Consider the following 24,752-nt stretch of genomic DNA (forward strand, 5'->3'; position numbering starts at 1 on the left):
CTTAAACTGAGATAGCGGAGGTTTAGGTTAGATATTAGGAGGAAGTTTTTCACACAGAGGGTGGTGACGCACTGGAACAGGTTGCCCAGGGAGGCTGTGGATGCCCCATCCCTGGGGGTTGAAACTACATGATCATTGTGGTCCTTTTCAACCCTTGTATGATTCTGTGATCCAGACGTGCAGGAGCACTGATGGCACTGCTTTCTCTCATTCAGACATCATGTTCCGCAAAAAGAAGAAGAAACGCCCTGAGATCTCAGCTCCGCAGAACTTTGAGCATCGTGTCCACACTTCGTTTGACCCAAAAGAGGGCAAATTTGTGGGCCTGCCACCTCAATGGCAGAATATTCTAGACACGCTGAGGCGCCCCAAGCCAGTTGTGGACCCTTCAAGGATCACCCGGATGCAGCTCCAGCCTATGAAGGTAAGAGAAGGGGACTTCTCTTTCCAGTTCCCTGGGCCAGCAGTGTGGGCATGTTGAGGCATATGTATTCAAGTAGGAGTAAGGATGGGGTCCATAAGGAATTCACTGGATGGGAAGCAGTCTGTGCTTTGGTAACACTATTTTTGAGTTTATAGTAACTTCATCAGAAATAAGGACGTCCTTAGCTGCAGTAGTGTCACTGTTCAAATAACCAGCTTGTCATTCTCGTGGGTGGGCAAATTTGGCTGGCGATTAAGTTGACAGGGAAGCCTGAGTGGGAGAGAGCAGGGTAGCACTAGCTTGCAGTTCATGAATGTCTGAATGAATGAGGAAGAACAGGGAGTAGGGCTGTACTTGGGTTTAGGCTAATAGGGTTTGTAAAACAGCCATTTGAATGGAAAGTGAGACGTAGTAAACAGGTGAATTTTCTTTAGTAAGGAGAAAAAGGTACTGATCCTTGCAGATGGGTGAATTCAGATGGTTTTCTTGCTTGGATGATCATTAATAATGGCCATCAGAAAACTGTGCTCCTAAGTCTTCAGGGATCTGGTATGTGAAGAGAGGTAGATTCATACTGACCTCTGGAAAAGGGCAATGATAGGTGGTGACAGAACGGCTGCATTTGAAGTCTTGCTAGCCTGTGGGAACTTTTGGTTCTCTGTTTAAAAAAAAACAAACCAACAAAAACTCAGTCCTATGATGGCCTAAAAACTGAAAGGTAAGTTAAAAAAAGGAGATAGTACTACTTGGATTTCAGGAGGAACTTAAAAGGAAATAGCTGTCTACCTGTTGAACATCCTTAGCCTTTTGTGCACAGTTGCCTAACATCTGAGGACTACATGGGACTATATTTTAGCATTATGCAGGTACTAATGCAAAGCCTGCAATTTAAATGGCGTATCATCTGAACAGAATGCTGATTTATAGGGGAAAAATCTGCTCGGGAAGAGTAGGCAAAATAAGAAGGGAGGAGGTATTGCCCTTTGTTTTGCAGTGTCCTGAAGGTAAACATAGGTACCTGAAGGTAAACATAGGTTGAGGTAAACATAGTAGGTGATAGAACCAGAAAAAATATACAACAGGAGCCCAACTTGGTTAGAGCTCTAATGAGCTTAAACTGTGGGATGATTGCTCAGATGGGTGGAAACTAGGTCAAGTTAGAAAGGGCAAATAAAAAAGAAATTTATGGGGGGAAAAAACTGGAAGGCCGAGGCACAAAGAGAGATGTTATTCTCAGAGAACATAAAAGGCACTCAGGAAACATCACAAGCACACTGAGGAGGAGGATGAAGGAAAGAATTTGTTCATTGCTCATTTTGGAAGGAAGTTAATAACAGAGGACACGGAGAGTTTTTTAATGTTTAATGATTTTTCTTTAGTCTTAATTGAAAAGGTTAACTGTGATTAGCTCGCTAGCACAACACGAGCACAAAGGGGTAAGAGCTCAGGCTAAAATAAGAGAGAAACATATGAGACTTCTTAAATAAGTTGGATGTTTTCAAGTCAGCTGGGTCTAGCAAAATTCAAGGAATTACAGATCAGGCAGAATAATTTCAATTCCCAGAAAGAAACTGGAACAAATAAGCAAGTTATTTATTTGCAGTCATTTTCCATAGATAACAAGGTGAGAGCTGGCAGCCAGCAAGGATTTGTCAAAACCAAGACACTCATGTTGAGCAATGGAGTTTCCTTCAGTCATGAAGTAGAAGACTTTGGGTCAGAGGGAGATGATAGATCTCTCCTATTCCTTGCCTTAGGCTCCTGACATTGTTACCTATGGCATTCCCAGAGCAAACTGGGCAAATTCTTAGTAAATATTAGGAAAAGTATACTCAAAGAACAGATTGAGGCATCACTGTCAAAATAGAAATGTTGCCCAAGTGTGATACTGGTCAGTTCTTTCACCTATCACACATCTGTGGATAGCAAAAGCAGGAAGGTGTTGCAAAACTTTGAGAACCCAGCAGTATTTAAAAACTAGAGAAGTATCTTCAACTGTTTTTGTTTGTTCGTTTGTTTGTTTGTTTTCTCCCCATTAAGTCCAAATGCAAACGCTGAGATTCTGGAACAGGTTGCCCAGCAAGATTGTGGATGCCCTCTCTGCAGAAGCATTCAAGGCCAGGATGGATGGGGCTGTGAGCAACCTGTCTAGAGGGAGGTGTCCCTGCCTATAGCAGGGGGTTGGAACCTGGTGATCTTAAAGGTCCCTTCCAACGCAAACCATTCTGTGATTCCCTTAGATTTTATCCCAAAGGTGATGGCTTCTATTAAATTCATTCCAACAAATTCCTGCTCTATGATACCAGTCAAAAATGAGATTATGTGTAAGTACTGAGTACTCAGGCATAAGATCCTGAATTCAACTTTTCATAGTTTTTCCTCCTCACATGCACTGTGAGTACCTTGGAAAAAGTCAATTTTCTGTTGAAAAATATCACATCTAAATCTTGGTTAGAAAGGCATGATCTTGGTGGGAGCATTCCATGCAGATCTGGCTCAAGTTTGGATGCATACTCATTAATTCAATGCAGCCTTTAAGCAAGACATTAGAACACAGTTAACTCCCATCTTCACTGCCCACTGGGGAGATAGAACTGATTTAATGCAGTGCAACAGGAGTGACTTGAATCTAATTGAAAGAAGTTTTAACTAGGTGAGGATGGTGTAACAGGAGCAGAATTTCCTGCTACAGGTGATGTTGTGCATGCAACATCATGAGTTGGGTTATCCTTTCTTCACCTTGTTTGACAAAGTCTTTCTCCTCTGCCTTTTGTTCTCAGACACTGAACGAACCAGATGCTCATTTTGTTCACTGTGGTGGCATTCTGCTGAGATTACTGGAGTTGCTGTTTTGCACCAGCTAAATATTAGGCTTGGTGTAATTAATTCAGCATCTTTAGAAAATCCCCAGAGTTCAGTTAGCAAACAGGAGATTGCCATTACTCCAGGGAAGGATTTTCCTCAGGCAGAGGTTCATGAAAGTGTAGGAGGCATTCTGTGTTGTGAATTTCTGTGAAGAAATGAAACGTTTTGGTTTCCAGCCCTAAAAAAGCTTCTGTAAGCTTTTCAGTTTTAGAATAAACAAGGTAGAGTGCTATATAATATACTGACAGCTTCAAATGTCCTACTTCTACAGTGCTGTGGCTTGTTTGGATGGATGCCTTATTCTTTATCCTTTGCTTACAAGGCAAGTTGTGAGCTGTTGGGACCCTTCGTTCGTCACTTTTAATTATAATAGCTTGGCAAAACAGAGCAGGAATATAGTTTGGGAACAGTGTGGTCTTCACTGGTCAAGATTAAAATGAATTAGCAAAAATGGAGAACCAGACTAAGGGACGCTGATTACAACACTGCTGAGAATGCAACAAGGGAGAGATGGGCCTTAGACTGGACTAGCAAGGTGGTTTTTGGCAGATGGAGATTGCAGTGTGCTGTAACTTCTTCAGGAGCACAATTCCAGCAGAAGGGAGCTAGAACTGCTGACAACATCCCAGTGTGGCTCTGATGTTTTAGCCATTAGGTGGCAAGAGCAGTAGCAGGAGCCACTGTTCTGAAAGCAGTGCTACTTCTGTTAAAGAAGTCTGAGTCTGCTTTGGCTACACAGACAAAACATAACCCTTGTCAAACAATCTGAACCTCAAATTTTACAGCTCTAACATTTTCACCTTTTCCATGTGTGTTTTGCAGACAGTCGTGAGGGGCAGCACTGTGGAAGTGGAAGGCTACATCTCTGGGATACTCAACGACATCCAGAAGCTTTCTGCCATCAGTTCCAACACTCTGAGGGGAAGGAGCCCCACCAGCAGGAGGAGAGCTCAGTCCCTTGGGCTCCTGGGAGAAGACAGACCCCCAGATATGTATCTTCAGAGCCCCGAGGGAGAGTGGGCAGACAAATACGGAAACTACCTCAATTGCAACGGTGGGACCAAGGTGACACGAAGGCAGACTATGTGGCCAGATTACAAACCCAGGATGGATGGACAGTCTCACCCTAATGGTATGGTCATGAAAGCACAGTCCCTTGGGCCTTCGGAGTTCCAGGATGCTGACAGTAGCTGTCTCCAGCGTGCTTCTTGTCTGCAGCACATGCCAGCTCTGCCAGGGGACAGTGACAAAATGGGCAAAAGGAGCTTGGAAGAGTGCTGGCCTCAACCTTGTCTGGTACGACAGGCAAACTCTAGGCCCTCAGGAGAAGGCAGCCCCAGCTCCAAATCGAGGGAGAACAGCTTGAAAAGGAGGCTGTTACGCAGCGTGTTCCCCTCCTCCAGCAGTTCAAACAAGTCAGGCCCTTCCCTGCATATAAAGGTACCATTATTCAGTATTTTTCATTGAGCTTACACTTTGTCTTTACACTTCCAGAGGTTCCTCTCACAGCTGAGCAAATTTGATTGCAAACAATGCACAACCAGCCATCACTGTTGTGGTTAATGCTGGAATCAAAATAGCCCTGGCTAGAGGAAACACACAGTCCTGAGCTCTGCAGCATACACCACTAGGCACAGCTCAAAATGGCAGCCAGATCTGCACGGGAAAGCCTTGTTAACATATCTGTGCTCTTGCAGGTAGATAGGCTGAGAAGGAGATAGTGGGCTTACTAATCGTTGTCCTGCTGTTATAAAAGCATAACTTAAATGCAATTGGACAAATGCAACTTTTGCCATTTGGGAAATGGCCATCCTTTACATTAGGTATGTATTGTTTGCCTGTGCAGAATAGGACTGCTTCAGGAGTTTGCTGGTTGTAGCTGTGTCTGCCAGCATGCCTAGAACAGGAATGCTTGCATCCATCCTGTTCGACCGACTGTGCTGTCAGACAGGAAATCTGAGTGCGGGCACCAGGGAAGGTGGAGCATTCCTTGCTTTGCCCTGGGAGAACTGGGAGAACACTGACATAGCACAGTGTCCAGAGACTGGAGCTGTGTGCACAGGGCTGTCACATTCCCGGGGCAGGAAACAATACTGATGTGTGGTTAGCCAAACATGTGCGAGCTTGCATGCGAGTTGTGCCCTTTTGCATGCTCTAGGTTATATAAAACCCCTTTTTTTCCCTCTGTTTCGAGACAAAACAAGAGTTGGGAAATAGATATTCTGTTGCCATGAGCGTGTCTGCACAGGACTGCAGGGGTGGAGCTGGGAAATGAAGAGGAAGTAACTTCTGACAGTTGGTGTTTGTGCACTGCAGCACCGCAGTGCCAGCATGGAATCACACGGCCATGGTCTGGGACTCTGGTTATGCAGATACTGCCATTCTCACAAATCCTTGATTAAATACCAAGCTGCATAGAAATTAAAGTCTAGACAATTGTTTTATGGAAGAAAATGAATGTTCTTTTTTTTAAAAAAAAGTTCTCTGTTGCTTACGTTCAGTTCCCATGCCCTTGCTATTAACTTTGTTAGCAATTTGTCTGAACTGCGAGAGCAAGAAAGGCAGCTGCTTTGAAGTTCTTATTTGTGCTGTAATACAAATGGTTGCTTTGCTCCTTCTGAAGTGCTGCCTTGTCAGATCCACCATTGCTGTAAATGCACCAAAGGAAGGATGATATATTTTATAACTAGCCTGCTGGATGCTGTTAAGTTTTAATTGCTCAGCATTTCCAGGGTGAGCGTGAGCGCTCCAAGATTTCTCCTGCTTGGGGGATCTGTGTGGTGCTAGCATGGGAATGCATATCCCGAAGCCACATCACTGCAGGCTGTGATCTTAGCAGATCTCACAAACCAGCAGGCTTGGAGCATGAGTGGGAGGTCTCCAAAAGGGCCTTGAGTGCTCCAGGAAAGGGCACTGCTGATCCAAAGTCATTGAAGGCTGTGGTGAGCGGGGGATAGGGTGAGGTGCAGGTGGCCCTGTAGGGATGGCAGCCTGCAGCTGCTTTGCTTCATGATGCTGTTCCCAAAACAGCTTTAACTCTGTGTCTGATCGACAGCAGCGCTCTGCAGGTACCAGCAGAATGTGCGGGGAGAGTTTTCAGTAGGCAGAGTGTAATTACCCGAAGGGAATTAGGCCAAGACTTCAAAGTGATTTACAGCTTTGGTGTGAATCTTCTTTCCTTTTATATATAGGAAGATCAGAGGCACAGAGGGATAAATGATTTTCAAATGCTCTGCAACTCAGGTTGCCCCTGAGTTTTGGTGGCGAGGCTGGAATGCTTTTTAACAAGGGCCGTTTTTACTGTGGGTTTTGTTGTGTGTGTGTTTTGTTGTTGTTACTGATATCTCAGGAGCCTCTCTGCCTCATTTGAATCACAGGATCATAGAATGGCCTGGGTTGAAAAGGACCACAATGATCGTTTAGTCTCAACGCCCCTGCTATATGCAGGGTCGCCAACCACCAGACCAGGGCTGCCCAGAGCCACATCCAGCCCGGCCTTGAATGCCTGCAGGAATGGGGCATCGACAGCCTCTCTGGGCAATTTTGGAGCTCCTTAAAGTGTAACACCCGCTCTGCAACTTAATTCTTGAACATGGATGATGTGTGGCTTCTTCCAGTCACACAGCTGGAGACAAGAACCCGGAGATCTTAACTTGGGTCTGCTACAAAATATGTTAGCTGATGCATACCTCTCCAAATTAACCTAATCAGCACTTCTCCTTTCTTCTGCTTCCATTTTTCCCAAAGCCTACTGCTTTCTTCAGGCCCCAGCAGTGGGGCTCACCGCGCAGCCCCGCGGCCAAAGCCCAGTCCCTCCCATCAGATCAGCCCACGTCCGATTTCCCCAGGCTCATTTCGGAAGCTGGTACCCCCCAGAAGTCGCTGACAGCGGAGAAGGCGATAGCAGTGCCCCAAGGCAGGCCATCACCAGCTGGATCTCCCCGAAACCGGCAGACTCAGACAAGTTCCAGCAACCTGCACCTTCCCCAGGACTCCTCTGGGAAAGCGCAGCCGGTGAGCGAGGACCCCGTGGTTGTGACTCACGAGCAGTTCAAAGCTGCCCTTAGGATGGTGGTGGACCAAGGAGATCCGCGGACGTTGCTGGAGAATTACATAAAGATCGGTGAAGGGTCCACAGGTATTGTCTGTATTGCTCGAGAGAAGCACTCAGGGCGGCAGGTGGCGGTGAAAATGATGGATCTGAGGAAGCAGCAGCGCCGGGAGCTCCTTTTCAATGAGGTGAGTTTTTATAATAAGAGAGGGGTTTATGCTGCCCACCATAAGCCATGCTAGCAGGAGGGGTGGGAAGAGCAAGAGGCATCTTTTTAACAGAATTATGCTAGAAGCAAGGAAAAGAATGGCTGGGAGAGGGAGGCAACTGCATTTGAGTGACTGTGTGTATTGACTTTGTGGGTAGGGTTAGTGGTGCTTGGTGATCAGCTGTTCCCTCTTCGGTGTTCCTTCCAGGTGGTGATAATGAGGGACTACCAACATGTCAACGTAGTCGAGATGTACAAAAGCTACCTGGTGGGAGAGGAGCTCTGGGTACTGATGGAGTTCCTGCAGGGGGGGGCCCTCACTGACATTGTGTCTCAGATCAGGTGAGAAGCAATACCCAAAACATCAACGCTTTCGTCTTCACCTCACAGGCGACAGCAGATCAGAGACTTCTGGGAGGAGTAGTTTCCCTCAGAGCTCTTGTGATGCTTTGCGATTATCACTGTCATCCTTTGGGAGCGTGCAATGGTACTTCGGGTGGAGAAAGGAACTCACTGCACTTCTGATCCCCTTGGATCTCCATTGTTCATTTGTTTGATGACCTTCCCTGTAAAGCACAGTACTCTTAAAAAGTCTTGTTTATTCTCTCCATTGCATCCTGGCCAGGAAGCCCATTGAATAGCTATTAAAAAAACGCAAATTATTTGCAGTGGTACAACCTTAGTGAGGTTGAAGTGGTGGTTAACTCCTCCAGAAAGGTGCGGCAGAGCCTTGAGATCTGGACTCCTTCCCAAATGTCGCTGCCTAAAGATAGCAACTCCTGGACACTCTCCTAAATTTGTTTTGGTATCCACACCACTTCATATTCATTAATCTCCAAAACATTTCTGTAGGGCAAAGGAGTTATTCTTGAATGACCTCTCTAGAGTCCCACTCACAAGGAGTTCTGGTGATGTCTGTCCAACCCTGGAGCCCCTCTCACAACTGTGAACTAGCGCAGGGAGCTCCAAAGAAAACACTGACCAAGAACCTCTATAGAAAAAGCTTTCCTTTTTTTGAAAATTCAGAATCTTATTTGAATCATAGAATGGCTTGGGTTGGAAAGGACCCAAAGGATCATCAAGTTCCAACTCCCCCGCCACAGGCAGGGCCACCAACCTCCAGAATTGGATTACAGTTCAGTAGTATTGCTAAAACTAATTGTTCAGAGGCACATCTCAGGGATGGAGAACCAGGGTTTCTCTTCAGTATCTGCTCCCAGACAGGAAACAGAATGTTTAGTCCCAAAGAATGCTGAGTTACTGCATTGCAGAGCCAGTGAAGCTCCTGTAGCTTGCAGCTGATGTTAGTAGAGCCAATAGAGCTACAGATTAAAAAAATAGTAATAATTCTGGAAAGGCTTAAGAAAGGTTTATGTAGTGAGACTGAATTCCATTGCAGGATGTCAGCCTAGATGTTATTTCACAAAGCCTTCCTTTGAACCCTTTAATGAATACTTGTTTTTCCACACAGTGGAAACAGGATCTTTTATAACCATAACGTTTATCCAAAGTAAGCTTCAAGCCTTTATCAGTTCTTCACAGGGAGGAAAACACCCTCATTTACCTCATTAAATACTTGCTGCAGGTGATAACTGATTTGCATCTCCAGGAGTCAGCTAATCCCCTCATAATCTCTCTTACACCATGCAATCACTTGACTGAAACCAAATTCCATACATTACATACTGAACGTATACCTCCTTATCTTCGAGAACCACAGAATTCAGATGTATCAGCTTTTCTTAGAGCTCATGCACTGAGAATCGAAAGTACTCAGAATATTTCAGTGGTGATTTACAATTCTTAAGTCAGTCTACACGTGCAGAAAATGCTGGCTTTGGCTCCTAATACAAGAGATAATTTTCATTTCTACTCTTTTTCTTACACTTGGTCATGAGGGTTCTTGTGTTGGTATTCCAGGTTGCTAAAGATGAGGTTCTTGGTCTTTGTATACAGTGTGCTAACAGAAATTACTGAAATTCAAATTTAGTCTTTTCTCCTGTTTGTAATCTGTACTACCTTTAGCTAAGCATAAGACTATCCAGATATCTAGCTGCATGAAACTGCACTGAGCATTGACAGTGATTGTGACTTAGTAGTATCCACAGAAGGGTACAATGCCATTAAAAAATTATGTCCTTAATTTCAGGCTAAACGAAGAGCAAATTGCAACAGTGTGTGAATCAGTGCTGCAGGCTCTTTCCTACCTTCACTCTCAGGGGGTCATTCACCGAGACATTAAGAGCGACTCTATTCTTCTGACACTGGATGGAAGGGTAGGTCTCCTTGGCCAAAATGTTTCCTGGATTCTTTTGCAGCCTTAGTCTGCTTCTTTATTTCCTTTCTGTTCAGTCTCTATATGTCATTTTCCTACTGCTTTTTTTCTTCTTTACCTTTTGTGCTTTCCTCTGTAGAATGGTAGAATGGTTTGGGTTGGAAGGGACCTTCAAGGTCGTTTAGTTCCATGTAGTTAAAGCTTGGTTGCTTTTCTCTTTGCGCAGGTCAAGCTGTCAGATTTTGGTTTCTGTGCTCAGATCAGTAAAGATGTACCTAAAAGAAAGTCCCTGGTAGGTACTCCCTACTGGATGGCTCCAGAAGTTATTGCAAGGGTACCATACACTACTGAGGTAAGGGGCAATTTCCCTGATGTCAGAAGAGGTAGGAAATGCTATTCTGAAGTGTCACAGCGTTAGGGTCTCTAGGAAAAGCAGCTAGGTTCTCTTTGGAATAGAAACCTAACAGGTGACTGCAGATCTGAATGTGAGGTATCAACATGACCTGAAGCAATTCCGCTTCCTGGAACAAGGCGTAAACTTACTCTGTCTTTATACCTGAAGATTGGCATGTGCCTGTGTACACTACAGTGTGGACAGATGTTAGCAGGGAGTAGTCTGTGATGATATGTGGATCAGCAAATGAATCGGTGCCATGAAGGGTGGGGAGGAGAGCAGGGAAGGCACAAATGGGAGCTCAGAAATGACGGGCAGGTGGCAGCAGCTGGATTTGTATTGTTCAGCAACTGTCCAGGTGTAGCACAAGCGGTTGCTTGCAGACCTTTGGATGTTGCAATCACAGTGTGGATCAGTGGAAAGCTGTCTTTGTTAAAACTGCAGTGAGTGATCCAAGAGCATCAAGGAGATTGATGTTTTACTATCCCAGTAACGCTTGTCATAGGTGGAGTGGGTGTTGTAACCTTTGTGAAAGCAACAAAGCCAGGACCTGTTGCTTTGAGCTGTGTGTATAGACATGTCATTGTCCCCACAGGTAGACATCTGGTCTCTGGGGATCATGGTGATAGAGATGGTGGATGGAGAACCCCCCTATTTCAGTGATTCTCCAGTCCAGGCAATGAAGAGACTCCGTGACAGCCCTCCTCCCAAACTGAAAAACTTCCACAGGGTGAGCATATTGGCAAAACTTGTAAACCTGATCATTATCATGGGGAAACACACATACCAGCTGCTCCCTGTAAAGCTGGCTGTGAAAGCGGCCATGCTAGAACATGTTTCTTGGGGATCTTCTTTGGCTCTGGTTCCTCCATGGACGCAAGCTGCTGCTGACAGCTAGTGGCTGTTTTGGGAAACAGTCCCAATAATCTAAGGTTGCTTGGGCATAAACCTGATGGTGCAAATCAAAGCTGCTTCAGGTGGAGCCAGTATTTAGTATCTTGCTCATCTTCTAAAAGCAAACAGGAGGCTCACTGCTCTTGAGAGTTTCCAGCTCAGCAGCTTTCAGGAATGCAAAGGCTGCATTATGGTCAAAGCAAGAAAGCACAGTACAGATAGCAGCTCATGAAGGATACTGCAGGTGCTTTGAAGATCAGCTCATGTTCATGGTTTCTTATGAAAAACTATCAGTGACATAAGAAATATAGTGATTACTTTTTAGTCCTCACTTAGAACAGTCCTCATTTCATTTCAGTCCAAGCTTCTGAGATCAAAAAGCTTCTGCAGCATTCTGAGCTCTCCGGCCTTTCCAATTAATCAGAATATCTTCAGCTGCTAAACCTGAATTATTTAACAGAGCAGACTTCTGAGCTAACAGCATACACTCAAACATCAACAGCTGCTGTCTTTCCTATTTGCCTTTGCAACTCTAATTAAAATGTCAGGGTTGCATTCAGGACCCGCATAGGCAGCATAAAACCATTTGTGGTCTGCATCACTTGGTAGGATGACCCCGTTGCAGGCTGTGAAAGCCAGAGCCCTTCACAAGGTAAGCTGTGCTCACTGCTGTCTGGGGAAGCAAACTCCATCGTCCTCTCTTCCTGCTCTCCGAAATGGGGCCCAGCATATGCTGTGAATTCAGCCCTCCATTCTGATTACCCGTAATGGTTCACTGAGGTCAGTTACTGTGGTATGGGGTGCAACAAGCTAAACAGACACCCCTTGGAATGGTCTGTGCTGCTTTTCTAAAGTGTAGGCAGGTTTACTGACAGGATGATAAAGGCTGGGTCCTGGTGCTCAGCTGTGTTGTGCCTTTTCCCTCTGGCCATCACAGTGGTTCTTCAAAGCACTCGTGAAACAAGCTGTAGCTCACTGTGAAAAGTATTTCGTGATCTACTGCTGAGCTAACCAGAGCTAAGAAAATGCCCCCGGTCTAAAATGGATGTAATTAGTGGCATTAAAATAAATAAATATATACCAAGTTCATTTTTTATTCAGTTTTAATGACACAGAGGATTACTATCAGCAAGAGATGAGCAGAGTCTTTTAGCAGCTCTTGAGCCTGGCTACTCAACTGGCTTCAATGTGCATATTTTAAAGGACAGAGGAAATTTAATTTATCATAGAAATAGAATCATTAAGGCTGTAAAGGATCTCTCAGGTCATCTAGTCCAACTCTCCACCCATCCCCACCATGTTCACATGGTACGCTGCTCTGCAGTTTCTTAATCTTCTCAAGCATCAAGTTTCCAGGTTTTCAAAACCTACTTGGGAGTCTGGTTTAAATACTTTTCCCACACTTCTATGGCCAGTAAAAGAAGGAATTGGCCAACTCTTCACACCCAAGTTGATGTGCCTCAGGGAGCAGGAAGAGCTGAAATTCAGAAAGGAGCAAATAACAAAATGGAAAACAAAATTAGCTTCAGTTTAAGGACATGGCATGCATTCATCTTAGAAACTAAAGTTAGAAAGTTGAATTAAGCAATGCTACCTTGGTAGCCTGTTGTCAAATGTTGCCTCTGCTTCATGGGCTTGAATTGGTTGGTTGCTTTTTCACAGACTTCTCCAGTTCTGAGAGACTTCTTGGAAAGGATGTTGACGCGGGAGCCACTAGAAAGAGCAACGGCACAGGAACTTCTGGATCATCCCTTTCTGCTCCAGACAGGGCTCCCAGAGTGCCTGGTCCCCCTTATCCAGCAATACAGAAAGCGTACCTCTACCTGCTGACTTCACGGAAGGGAAAATGCTGGGAAAAGGTAACACGTAACAGACAATCAGGAGACCAGGCAGTCTTGTCCTGTGAATGGTGCTCAGGACTAGTCAGTGGTCTTCTCACAGGATGGGTCCTTGTGTTCTCTGCCTTTGTGACTTCTCTTTTGCTAAAGACAATCAATGCATACTCGGTAAGACCGTGTTTTTCTCAAGAGCAAAGCAGGTGCTGGATGACTTCTGGATCACTTCTTCCAAAGAATGGCATTTGTATGTGGATCTGAGGTTGTGTATCTGAATGCTTGCAAGTTCCTGCAAACCTCGGCTGCTGACTACTGAACTGAAACAAAATTTCCCAACTAGAAATGTGACCTTCGCTTTGTCAGACATACGCTGGAGTACTGAGCTCACTTAAATGTACATTGTGGGGCACAGATGCCTTTCAAGTCTCCAACAATGCACAATGACTTCACAATTTTTTTTTCTCCACAGACGATTTTAATTTTCAGTTAAATGTGTACCTAGAATGCTGTACATATTTTCCCAGGGAGCAGATGTGATATGTACATATTTGTTTTCCAATGGCTCTCTTGCACCAACATACTTCTCTTTGGCTGAGAAATATGGATGGTTTAGTGGTCAGTCTTGAATCCATTTCATTACCTTAAACTTTTGGAGGGGAGACCGTTGGAGGGGTAACGCTTTGGGAATGCTCTGGGAGGCAGAATGAGAAAGTTTCAGCTGTCCTGCCTATATCCCAGGAGAGATTTTTATGTGCACAGCAAGGCTATTTGTTCAGCCTCCCTCTCCCTTGCTTGCTACTGCAGAACATGGGGAGAAGGGAAACTTTCGATGTATGTTTTGTAATTGGTATGTCCTTCCCCTTTCAGCCCCTTGGTGATATGTTCAGAAGGGTTCTGGTTGTCTAAGCAGCTCTCACAGTTATTTTAAAATAGATTTAGGTATTTTGTATGATGCAGTTTCTGATCAGTGAGATAGTCGAGGTAATTTGGCTCTAGGTCAGGATGTCACGTTGTACAGTGGTGGTGCATATTGTTGTGAGGTCTCAAGAACGTGTCTTATGTATGAAAGTGGGATCCCGTTTTCAAACTCAGATACAAATTTATTGAAAATTAAGTTATTCTTGGGACTGTCGTGCTGTCTCAGATACTCTTCATTGCATTTTCTTCAGAAGATGTTGATAATCTCTATCCTCTGCTGTTTACTCCAATGATAGATCCTGCTTCAGAATTGAAGCCACAGTTGATTACTTGAAGTAATTTGGGATGGAATTCATCTGCACTGTTGTCAGTCACCTAAATGGTGGGCATCCAGACTGCAAAGCACATTGGTTGCCTCTGTAGACCGTGGTGAGAGGAGCACCTCCAGAAGGTGATTCAGCTCGAGTACTTGGATACCTTGTGAGGGATGAGATTGCTGCCTCTCAATACCACTCTACCTGTGGCCAGTAGAGTGATCGTAGTGGTCTGCACTGACTGGATGTCTGAGTTTGGGGTTGATAAAGCTAATTGAAATGAATTTACTTAGCTCTTCCTGAGCTGCACTGGAAAGCTTTTGATGTAAAATGTTTCTGTATTCCAGATATTCTGCTTTTTTTTTTGTTTTTAAATGCAAAAGAGCAGGGCTTTAAGAAGATTTATAATTTGAAACAAGTGATCCTGCTCACCTGTAGTTGTGAATCCTTTGCACTTGTGTTTTAAATTAAAGTAGACCTTGATTTATTCATATGCCTGTTGCATTGATGAGATGCTTTAAAATGTGCCTATAGTCCAGAGTTGTAAGGGAAGAAGAACATGCACCTCAAAGTCTGGTGTAACTTACTTATCTATTCTGTGACTGTGTGGCTTTTAAAACAGGTAAAGACTGTAGCAGATGGCCTGGGTTCTGAAACATGCATTTATTGGAGTGAAAAATGACAGGGTTAGGCTTTAATGCCATTTTTCCTTCAGCTGAACACAGTGAAGGAAAGACCCTTGGGAGCTTGGATTCAAGTGTCTTAGAAAATTGTTAAACCTCATAGAATCATAGAATAATTAAGGTTGGAAAAGACCTCTAGATCATCTTGTCCAACCATCCTCCCACCACCAGTATTGTCCACTAAACCATGTCCCTAACTACTCCATCTACCCTTGGTTCTGCTACAACTTAATGAACTAGCTCAAAGCTTGCTCCTATCATCGTATTTGTGAAGAATGCAGAAGTATCCATCTTCCTCTCAGTACTGATTCACGTGCTTCTCTCTGTACAGTTACTAAGATGAGTCCACACAATGGAATACAAATCCTAAGACAGACCTGTGATTTCTTTGAAGATCGAAGCTGTCTCCAGGGCCTTCCCAGTTTCCTCCCAAGAGCAGCACAGCCAGCCAGGAGAACTCTGATAAGCAAAGCAAGTTTTAGATTTGCATTGCAGTGATGTTCGGTAGCCAGCTTTCTCATGTGTTAATCGATATCTAAGTATATTACAAAATGCAGCCTCTGCTCAAAACAGCTCATAGCCTACTCAGTGGGTAATTTATGCTTCAAGATGTTGGTTTTGTGTTTTTTTTTCTTCCAGAAGATCTTCTCCTATCGGCTTCTAACAAGGTTACATTTGTATCTCAGGGTTGTCTGTTGTTTTGTGTCATCTTTCCCCCAAATGTTGCTTTATCTTTTCCTTTCTGCCAGCCTTGCAGACATGGTGCCTTTCCCTGCTGTCTTGGCCCTGGCAATTGGCGTGCATAGGCCTTTGAAGCTGGCAGGTGAAATGGAGATGAACAATTTGCTAAATCAAACTGGGAGCCTGCGTCTGCTGTCAGCTCCCAGTTGCACTTATGTATATATAATGCTGCCTGTCCTCGTCAAACAGGGCTCTGTGCTCACAGCTGCAGCTGCTTAGTATCTCATTCATTTCAGAATGGGAGGAATCTTCCTCTAGGGGCCCCTGTCTTTTAACTACTGATTACACAAGGGCTCTGGATGAGCTGAGGCTCCCAACTTTTAAAGTTGCTCAGTGTGCTGAGAGGAATCCCATGCTTCTTCTCCATGTAGCCCAGAGAAATTGTTGTGCTGTGCCTCAGGCCCTTGTCTGTAAAGTGGGAATAATGGGAAGCAGTCAATCTGGACTATGTGCAAAAGTGAGCCAACAAGTATCCTGTGGTAAGGGAAATCACAGGGAGGGCTACACAGCTATATGGAGAAATCTTACAAGATGCCTGAGTTCTGAAGGAAGAACCACCTATTTTTCATGCACTTCTGCATAGTTCGCCTGATAAAGCTGTGCTAGTGCTTTAATAGCAGAAGAGTTGCACAACTGAGACTGATGTAGCATGAGGGTACGAGTCATCGTGGTGAGCTTTCTTCCTCGGGGTATTAATAACACGAGTCCAATCTGCTGAACTTTCTCATGTCTGCATCGCAGTCTAGCTGAGCTGTGCTTTTTTTGCTTTCAACGTCCACATCCTTACAGCTTCCCAAAGAGCACTTCGGCGTTATTTCAGCCCTCGCTTCCTCTAACCAATTTGTTGTCCAAAGGCTGTCGAGAATGATGTTCTGCTTGGGTGTGATGGCATATTTGGAACTGAAGAAGCTGAATTTGAGATCTCTGCATACTTTTACAGTCTGTGTGTATGTTGGGTAACATGTGGGACTTGAACCCAAATCCACTAACCTCGATATAGGAAGTAAAGAAGGTGATCGTTTTTCTTTTTTTTGGTAAGAAATGCAATGTTTTATTATTTTAGAAAATAAATACGTCAGCAATGTACAATACACTATTCCAGTACTAAGTTAACACCACAGGGAGGTATGGTCTCTTCTTGCACGTCAGACCAGGTTTGAAACATCTCATCTCATACCTACTTGAGCTGGTTTTTATAGCAGCACTTCACGATGCATTCCCCAGTGCAGTTTCGAGGTGTAACAGCTCTCATGCGACAACCACTGCATGCTGTAGATTCACCACAATTGAGCTCACTTTTCCAGAAAAGACAGAAACCTGAAGAACAAGTCAAGGGGTGGGGAAGACTAATAGGTGATACTGCAGCCAGCACATTCTAGGGAGGGGAGAGAAACTCTTGCTGCAGTCAGGAACACCTGGTCTGAATTTAAGGGCAAAGGCTTCACTAAAAAGAACAGCTTTCCAGGCTGTATTCTCACATTTATCTGCCACAGCTGGGTTTAAAGATACTCCACCCTCTGCAGCTGTGGTGGCATGGCTGCCCAAACAGGTGCATTTAAGCTGTAGCTTAGGCTGTAGCTGCTAGTGTTAAGACACACACGATTTGATAGGAAGAAGGCCAGCATGTTTCTGTTCTGTACTGAAGTATTGCTATTGCTTTTTTAGGATCCATAAGCAAGGTCTGTCTTACATGGTGCTAGGAGAAGAGTTGGGCCATATGTTTCCAGTTCCTTCTGGATGAATGAGAACTCACTGTGCCAAAGCCATTCAGTGCACAAAGTCATAACACAGGTGAGAAAAAGTATGTGTGGAGGCTAAGATGAATGTGCCCTTTTTTTTTCTGTTGCAAGACAAAGCCAAGATTTTGGGAACCTGGCCCTCCATGCATGTTCTGCTGGAAGGTTTTATGTGAGTGAAGACAGACAGCAGCAAGTATCTGCTAGGGCTAAAAGAGGCTGAGAACCATTTGTCTTTCAAGTCATGCAGATGGGCAGTTTTCCTGTGGAACAAGACTTATTTGTTATGTCACCAAAGGGGGGAAACTGTTTTTAGTAGGAGGTGGCTGTAATTCATGGAGAAATGGAAAGTGACTGAGGCTTTGGAGAAAAGTGTGAGCACTACACCTTCAAACAGAAGTAGTGTGTTGTTTTACACTCCAATACCCAAAAAACATGGAAATTTGAGGAGTTGAGTTTCCCAGATTGTCCTTATCACTGTTGAGCCCACTGTTGTCATTCATTAACAGGGATGGCAGCAGAGTAAAGGAAGCTTCAGAGATCTGCTGTTCTTTCTGCTACCAAATAGATGCATTGTGTTTTCTGTGCTCAGCTTTCTGTGTGAGATACTCTTACTGGCAATATAGCTGTCTGGCACTTTATTTGAGCAACATAATTATTTTCAACCAGCTTAGAGATTTTGGTAAAGATTGCTGTACTATATAGCATGTAGCTAAGTTAGCTTTATGGGCAAAAGTTGCAGTGATGTTCTGTAAATACCTAATTATGGTAGTAGAGAATCTGCAAGTATGTTTGTGATAGCAGGAACCCATGCTAAGACTCTTAGGCTCTTCATAGCGTGCCTTGTCATTGTCCAATGAGCCTGCTGAGGACTGGAAGGGTCTTAGGAGATACTAGATCCAGATCTAAGAACTTGCCTGAAAGCGTACCAAAGTGATAAAGTCAAAATTGGGAGTGAGAATCAGCCCCTGGGGTAAGAGGAGATTGAAAAGAAAGAAGAAAATTGCTGGCAGTGAACATTTCCACAGAAAGAAATGCTGTGTCATATTTTAAAGCAGTGCACTGAAAACTATCCTCATCTTATTATGGGGGAAGAAAAAAAGAACTATAAAGCCCATACTGGGTGTGCAAGGAAGTGGCATGCTAAGAAACAAAAAGATAGGAGATTCAAACTGACCTTCCCTCCTACAAAGGGGCTGTAGTAGGTAGTTACCTGTTAGAAGGTACTGCTGCCAGGTGGAATGGTACTTTAGGGAGCAACAGTTTCTCCTCTGGCACTTTTACCCGCATGCAGTTTAGGGGCTTTTTTCCAGGCTGGCTCTCAGCTGGTTGGAGCACTGTCAGTGGACTGTTGGAGAATTATATTTGGTTTAGACGGATCTAGTTCTGAGATTGCTATGATATGAACAGGTGCATTATGGGTAATGAGGGATCTTGCTTTGAAAACGGACAACTGAACCCAAGCCAAAATATTAATGTGGATGCTGTTGTCAGTGTCAACAACCAACTTGTCTTCAGCCCCACTGCTGAAACACACCTTATAGTGCTAAGGAGAGTGAAGTGCTCGCTGAAGGTGAGCTTCTCGGACTGTTTCGGACTACAAAGTAGTAGAAATCCTGAAGGATTTCAGGACTTAGGAGTTTCCAGCACGGAAAGAGAGAGTAGTTTGTCAAGCTGGTCTTTAACTTCATTACATATGTCCATAAACATGCCTGCAGTGGAAAAGCAAGGGAAGCATTGCTCACAGTATGCTTTCCTCAATATTGATGTCTGTTTCAGCTCCTGGAGGCTCAGCTGTAGTTGCTGTCAGTCTTGGCACCTCTGCCCCTGGGACCTTCTCTTCCAGTTGCTTTGTAGAGCCTTGTTCTTCCACGGGAATGCTCAGAACTGCTTCCTCCTGAATCTTTGGCCCATCAGGAAAGATTTCTTTCACATAGTTCTTCACTGTCTCCTGCACCTCCACAGTCAGTGTTTTCAATTTTTCCTCATATTCTGCCAATGCCTCCTGCTGGAGCTGCGAACAGAGCCCTCCAGTCATTCTCCACGCACTGAGGCTAAGCAGAATTCAGGCTCAAAACAGTATAAAAACCTACTCTAAGAGAGACCACTGTGATGCAGTGTTAGCACTTTGCAGTTTTGGTCTCGTTGAATGAGATATCTCCATCTCTCGGGCAATCTTTGTCTTCCCTGCAGAGGAAGGGGAGAGGAAGGCGAGAGGAAGGCTACACTGTTCTGATTTGCACCACAGTTTGGCAGAGCCTTGAGGGTACATGAACATGGTTTGAGAGTCAGAAGAGCTCGGGAAGGAGACTCACCTCTGCTTCCATCCCACATAGTTCCATCCCATTTTAAATGTAGGGGGATTTGTGTGATTAGATGAAGGCTACTACCAGCCCAGGGACTGTAGGAGTGCAGCATCCCTGCATCAGCTTGCTGCAGGCTCTGTAGAGCCATCTTCACAGCCATTCATTTCCTCAGCATACTGAGGAGTGAGTGTGTGTGTGTATCTGTGTGTGTGCACACGTACAGCTGTAATCAAAGAATATAAGAGGAAGACTGAGCCATGGTGCTGTGGAACTACAGTACTGAGTAGCAGCAGCGAACCCAAGCATTATCTCTGCCTTTACCTGGCCTTCTTTCTCTTGGATTGCTCTCAGATTCTCTGCCTGTTTCTCTTCCAGCCTCTGTTGATACCTGGCTGTCTTTTCTGTTAGCTTTAAAAAGAACAAATAAAAAAAATAAAATAATCCAAATTTACAGTTTTCATAAACAAATATTTATAACAGCAAATAGAGGGGTGTAAAGCACATGCCATAGAGGGGTTGCTGAGAGCAGCATTTTGCACACTGTTAAACAGATATGGAGTTATGCTGCTAACTAATACTGCTTAGAAAATCTCACCACTTGAATTAGAAATTCAAAATACTGTGGTCTGTTGGCACTGCAACCAGCTGGGTAGACTGGCCAAACTGTGTTGGAACAGCAGGATCTTACTAAGGGTAGTAACTGTCTGCAACTGCACTTCAGCTGCCTGAAGTAAGCACTCAGTCCTCAATATGGCAACAGCTTAATGGGATTTAAACAGCTCAGAGAGCTCACACTCCCCCCAGGCACATGCTGATCCTGTACACGAGACACCCCCACTTTGCACAGACCAGATTGCCACAGCAGAACTTACCAGTTTGATTGTTTGGACCACTTCCTGGATGTGAGAGTTATTAATTTCTTTCTTCAACCTGCAAAAGAAATACACACACACACACATATATATACATATTTTATATAATTTATATGCATATAAATTATATAAAAACCTATAATGCATCTGTTATCTTTATATAAAGTCTGTTTATGAATACTGATAAAGCGCCATACAGCAGGACAGGACTGCTGGTGGTGTGTTACACTCCTGTTGTGTCCTTTCACATTATGAGGTTTCTGCAATTTTAAGAAAGGGCAAATAAACACCATTCAAATTTACCAGATATGTAAGTCAAACAAGTGGATGCAGAATTCTTTTTCTTTCCAACTAAGCAGACAGCAAAGGGACCTTGCTGTGAGTAGGAAGCAGAAGAGGCAGTATACCCTCTTCTATATACTTGAACACATGGAGCTTTTAGAACTGATTCATATCAAGCAGTACTTCAGTACACAAGCGCAGCAGCAGAATATTATTTTTGTAATGAAGTGAATGTCAAGGAAGGATGCAGCCATTACATTCCCAATCTCAACCTGCTGAAACTTATCACATATTCTAGTGAGGCTCAGGAAGACTTTGGTTCTTCATGGTAAAATACTCAGTAAGGCATGAGGGCAGATGAGAAGGATTTAAAAGTGCACCCAAACTTCAGCTGAACTGGCTGGAAGGAACATTGTCACTCTGGCAAGAAGCTGAGGCAACAGAAACAAAGAGACAGGGGCCATAGGGAGGATTATCTTCAAGGTACCATTTCTCCATTGTAATGACCTTCCTCTGCGTTTTCATACGAGCTCCTAATCCCTGCAGATATCTCTGATGCTCTCAGATTATTCACAAATGCAGCAAGTGACACAGATCTTGCTGACTGTGGTAGATAAATTAAGCCTAGAGAGAAAGCTCCAGAAGCCAGTGTCAGCAGAGCCTGCAGGAACGTCACTATCACTGCAGTTAGGGAGCAGTGTTTGGCTTCACTTTGTACTGGACTGCACTAGAAAAAGAATGCAGTGCTTGAAGTGAAAACAGGCCAGCTTCTCTCCTCTGACCACTGGAGCTCTGCCGCTGCCTTTTTGCTTTCCAGAGTATCCCTGATGGTGACAGTGACTATGGAGCAGTTCTGTTTCCTGCCTGGAGCTGCACAGCTAGCATGCCAAAGAGACAAAGCCCAGTAACATCTCCCCCAGTACCTCTCCTGAGCAGCCTTGTCGCTAGTACTCTTCATCATGACCTGGATTCGGTCTACTCGTTTCACCTCCAGCTTCTTCTTAATGTCTTTAATGTTGCTGTGGAGAGAAAAGTGTGCAGAGAGAGACAAGGATGCTTACAGACCAGTGATGTCAGCCCTCCACATGTTCTCTGGAGTGTACCACTGTGCAGAAAAGCAGAGTGCTTGTGAGGCAGAAAGTCTTAAGTGTATTTTAAATCCTGTATCTCTTTTTTAAAGTGGTTCATAACAAAGGAACAGGGAAAAATGAATGTTATATTCATTGTATTGTATAGCTAATTTGGTTTCCTCTGGAGTAGCTTGAGACTTGCTGAAGGTACTTAGACTGCTGAATTATCAGAGAGAGAAGGAACTACCTGTGTATACAGAAAAGAACACCTGAGGCAGGCAGAAAGGTGCATCAAATATGGGATGTGAGAGACTATAAGTGGAAGGAAGATCTGCTTAAGAGAAACGTAAGCAAGAGAACAACTCCAGGGTAGTTCTATTTTACACCATTCTAGTCTCCAGTCTGTTCTCCAGCTTCTATGCATTTGTCTTCCTAACTGTGACTCATGCCTTGGAGTTCAGCTCTACTTTTGGACTGCATTGTTTTTTGCTCTGAGAGGCAAAGAACAGCAATTATATGCTGTGCACAAGAACTTCTTTACAGTGAGGTGACGGAGCACTGGAACAGGCTGCGCAGGGAGGTCGTGTAATCTCCTTCTCTGGAGATGTTCAAGACCTGCCTGGATGCCTACCTGTGCAACCTGGTGTAGGGAACCTGCTTTGGCAGGGGGGTTGGACTCGATGATCTCTGAAGGTCCCTTCCAACCTCTACAATTCTGTGATTCTGTGAAATACTCCCTGAGAATTTCTCCTCTCATAAGAAACAGTAATCACTTCCCTGTTCTCCTCCATGGCATTCATGATGTTACACAGTTCTGTCACATCCTCCTCAATCTTCTGTTCTTCAAGCTCACAGTTCTATTTTTTTTTCTTCTTTTTTTACATAAATTACTATGGAGATTTATCTGAAGATGATGCTGACATTTCTGTCTTGACCATAGCCATCTTACTGCTGGTTGCTCAAGATCTCTGAATGCTTCCAGAGCTCCTCACAGACAGCTGTAGGTGTGACTCAACTAAATTACGTTTGTTAGAAAACCATTACCTAACTGATCAACCTGTTTTTCTTAGTCTTGTCTGAATGCGATCAGCAGCTAAGGGAAACTGAGAATCATTCCTGATGGAGGACACAGAAAGAAGTTTCACCTGACTTGGCAACTAAAGGCTAAAGAGGTAAAGAGGAATGAGCAGGGGTTTTAGTTTCAGAACAGTGTGACTGCAAGAACAGATGGATATATGCCCAACTAGAAATTAGCAAATTGATTCTGCCAGTTTATTCAAGTGCTGGAGCCAAGATTGCACTTAGACTGAACCAATCAGTACCTGGGAGAGATTATCTGATATACTGGCTACAGCACACAGTGGTGACAGACAGTGACTAGCAGTCTTGCTCCCTATCTTTCTGAAAAGTCAGTCAAAGCTACTTGCTGCATCTCAAGCACTAATACCTGTGGTTTCTCATGGCAAGTGCACTGCATTGGAGGTCATGAGGTGTTCCCAACACTCCCACAGTGTGACTATGTCCCATCACATTGCTGTGCCTCAATTTATCACCAAATAAATATTTCTCCTCTCTGGCATTCACTCACTTGCTGTAGCACAGTGCTCTGCAATCTAACAGGAAATGCTATCCAAACTAAGAGCTATTCATTATTACTCTGCTGTTCAAACGCTGAGTTTACCTTTGTGATGACTCCTTCAGTGCCTTCAGCTCAGCTATCTGCTTCTCTCTGGCTAGCTCTGTAATCTTGGCCGTTTGCTGTTGAAGGGATGAAAACAAGATTAAAACCAAACAGACCAAGATGAGACACAGTGCACTGTCAGTACCTATTTGCCACCAGATTCAGCTTTATCCCTTCCTGCACTGAAGTCCTAAGGTCAGCTAATTCATGAGGATGGGCCTCAATTTTGTAGCTTCTGACAAGCAAACATCACTATCTGCATTCTTTGTAGTACCTTCTATGGACCTGACAATTGTTCTGAGAGCTTCTCTGCCCAGTAGCTGTTATTCTGAGCTCACAATTCAGTGAAAAACTTGCTTTTCAAGCCCCCTGCAGGGGCTTTCACAGGCTAGCTTTTGGTTGGCACATGCAGTCCTTACCTCTGTGGCATGCTGCTCTTTCCTTCTTCGAATCTCATCATGGTATTCTTCCCCCAGGCAGATAAGCTCCATCTCCAGCCTCTCTTTCAGTTCCAAAACTTGGCTATTGAGCTTTTCTGCCATTTCTACAGGTTGCATGCAGGTACCAACATCACCTGTCGTCAAACTCCTGCAGAACAGATACAGCAGCTGTGTTGCTTTTAGGGATGCTTATATGCTGCTGACCATCCCTTCCACCCAACAGCCAAGTGACCCAGTGAGACACAAAGGCCTGCACCACATTGCTTGCCCTTGTTCATCTGAGAAATCTCTCTGCTTTGGTCTGAGGAAGTGCTCCGCAGGCCAGAGGACCCTTTGCCTTATTTACCTCTTCTTCTGGGTTTTCCTAGAGTGCACAGATCTTTTCTTGCCTCTTGGGCAGACAGGTTCCAAAAAGAGAACAGAATATTTCTGTAGCAACTCTTCTCTCCGTTTACTTCCTTTCCGCTCCAGCTCCTTCAGTTCTTTCTCCTGCTTCTTCAGCAGCTTCAGGAACAGCTTCATCTGCTGCAGCTCTGTAAGGCTGGCTGTCTGAGGCTCTGTAATACAAACAGAGGCTGTTTTCTCACCCTGCTGTGATGCATCTTGGGGTCAGAGATGTTTTTTTTTTTTTCAATGCTGCCTTCATTCAGCTTTCCCTCTCTCTCTTTTCAGCATTACGTCTATCCAGCTCAGCTCCCCACCAGCTGGCTGCCTGCCTTGGGAACAGCCAGAAGAATTGCCTTTCGGTGTTTTGCCCAGAGAA

General features: G+C 44.3%; 2 protein-coding genes across 10 annotated transcripts in view; one reads left to right on the forward strand and one right to left on the reverse strand.

Annotated features, from left to right (window-relative positions):
- The window catches only part of PAK6 (p21 (RAC1) activated kinase 6), a 28,142-nt gene extending 13,114 nt beyond the window's left edge, over positions 1–15,028 (forward strand). For all 6 annotated transcript variants that reach the window (XM_052695362.1, XM_052695363.1, XM_052695361.1 and 3 more), the window contains 8 exons: positions 216–424; positions 4,112–4,729; positions 7,037–7,528; positions 7,757–7,890; positions 9,698–9,824; positions 10,050–10,175; positions 10,813–10,947; positions 12,774–15,028. In XM_052695362.1, coding sequence (XP_052551322.1) covers positions 221–424; positions 4,112–4,729; positions 7,037–7,528; positions 7,757–7,890; positions 9,698–9,824; positions 10,050–10,175; positions 10,813–10,947; positions 12,774–12,941 — 2,004 coding nt within the window. In that variant the 5' untranslated portion in view covers positions 216–220 and the 3' untranslated portion in view covers positions 12,942–15,028. The remainder of the gene's footprint in view (positions 1–215; positions 425–4,111; positions 4,730–7,036; positions 7,529–7,756; positions 7,891–9,697; positions 9,825–10,049; positions 10,176–10,812; positions 10,948–12,773) is intronic.
- A 1,593-nt stretch (positions 15,029–16,621) lies between these two features.
- The window catches only part of PLCB2 (phospholipase C beta 2), a 47,407-nt gene continuing 39,276 nt past the window's right edge, over positions 16,622–24,752 (reverse strand). For 2 of the 4 annotated variants that reach the window (XM_052695356.1, XM_052695355.1), the window contains exons 26-32: positions 24,336–24,546; positions 23,969–24,137; positions 23,550–23,626; positions 21,722–21,817; positions 20,517–20,574; positions 19,966–20,052; positions 16,622–19,352 (exon numbers count right to left, since the gene is read on the reverse strand). In XM_052695356.1, coding sequence (XP_052551316.1) covers positions 19,080–19,352; positions 19,966–20,052; positions 20,517–20,574; positions 21,722–21,817; positions 23,550–23,626; positions 23,969–24,137; positions 24,336–24,546 — 971 coding nt within the window. In that variant the 3' untranslated portion in view covers positions 16,622–19,079. The other 2 variants (XR_008209423.1, XM_052695357.1) reach the window with 2 other exon arrangements.

Source organism: Tympanuchus pallidicinctus, unplaced genomic scaffold, assembly GCF_026119805.1.
Source record: "Tympanuchus pallidicinctus isolate F22 unplaced genomic scaffold, pur_lepc_1.0 scaffold3, whole genome shotgun sequence".
Classification (NCBI taxonomy): Eukaryota; Metazoa; Chordata; class Aves; order Galliformes; family Phasianidae; genus Tympanuchus; species Tympanuchus pallidicinctus.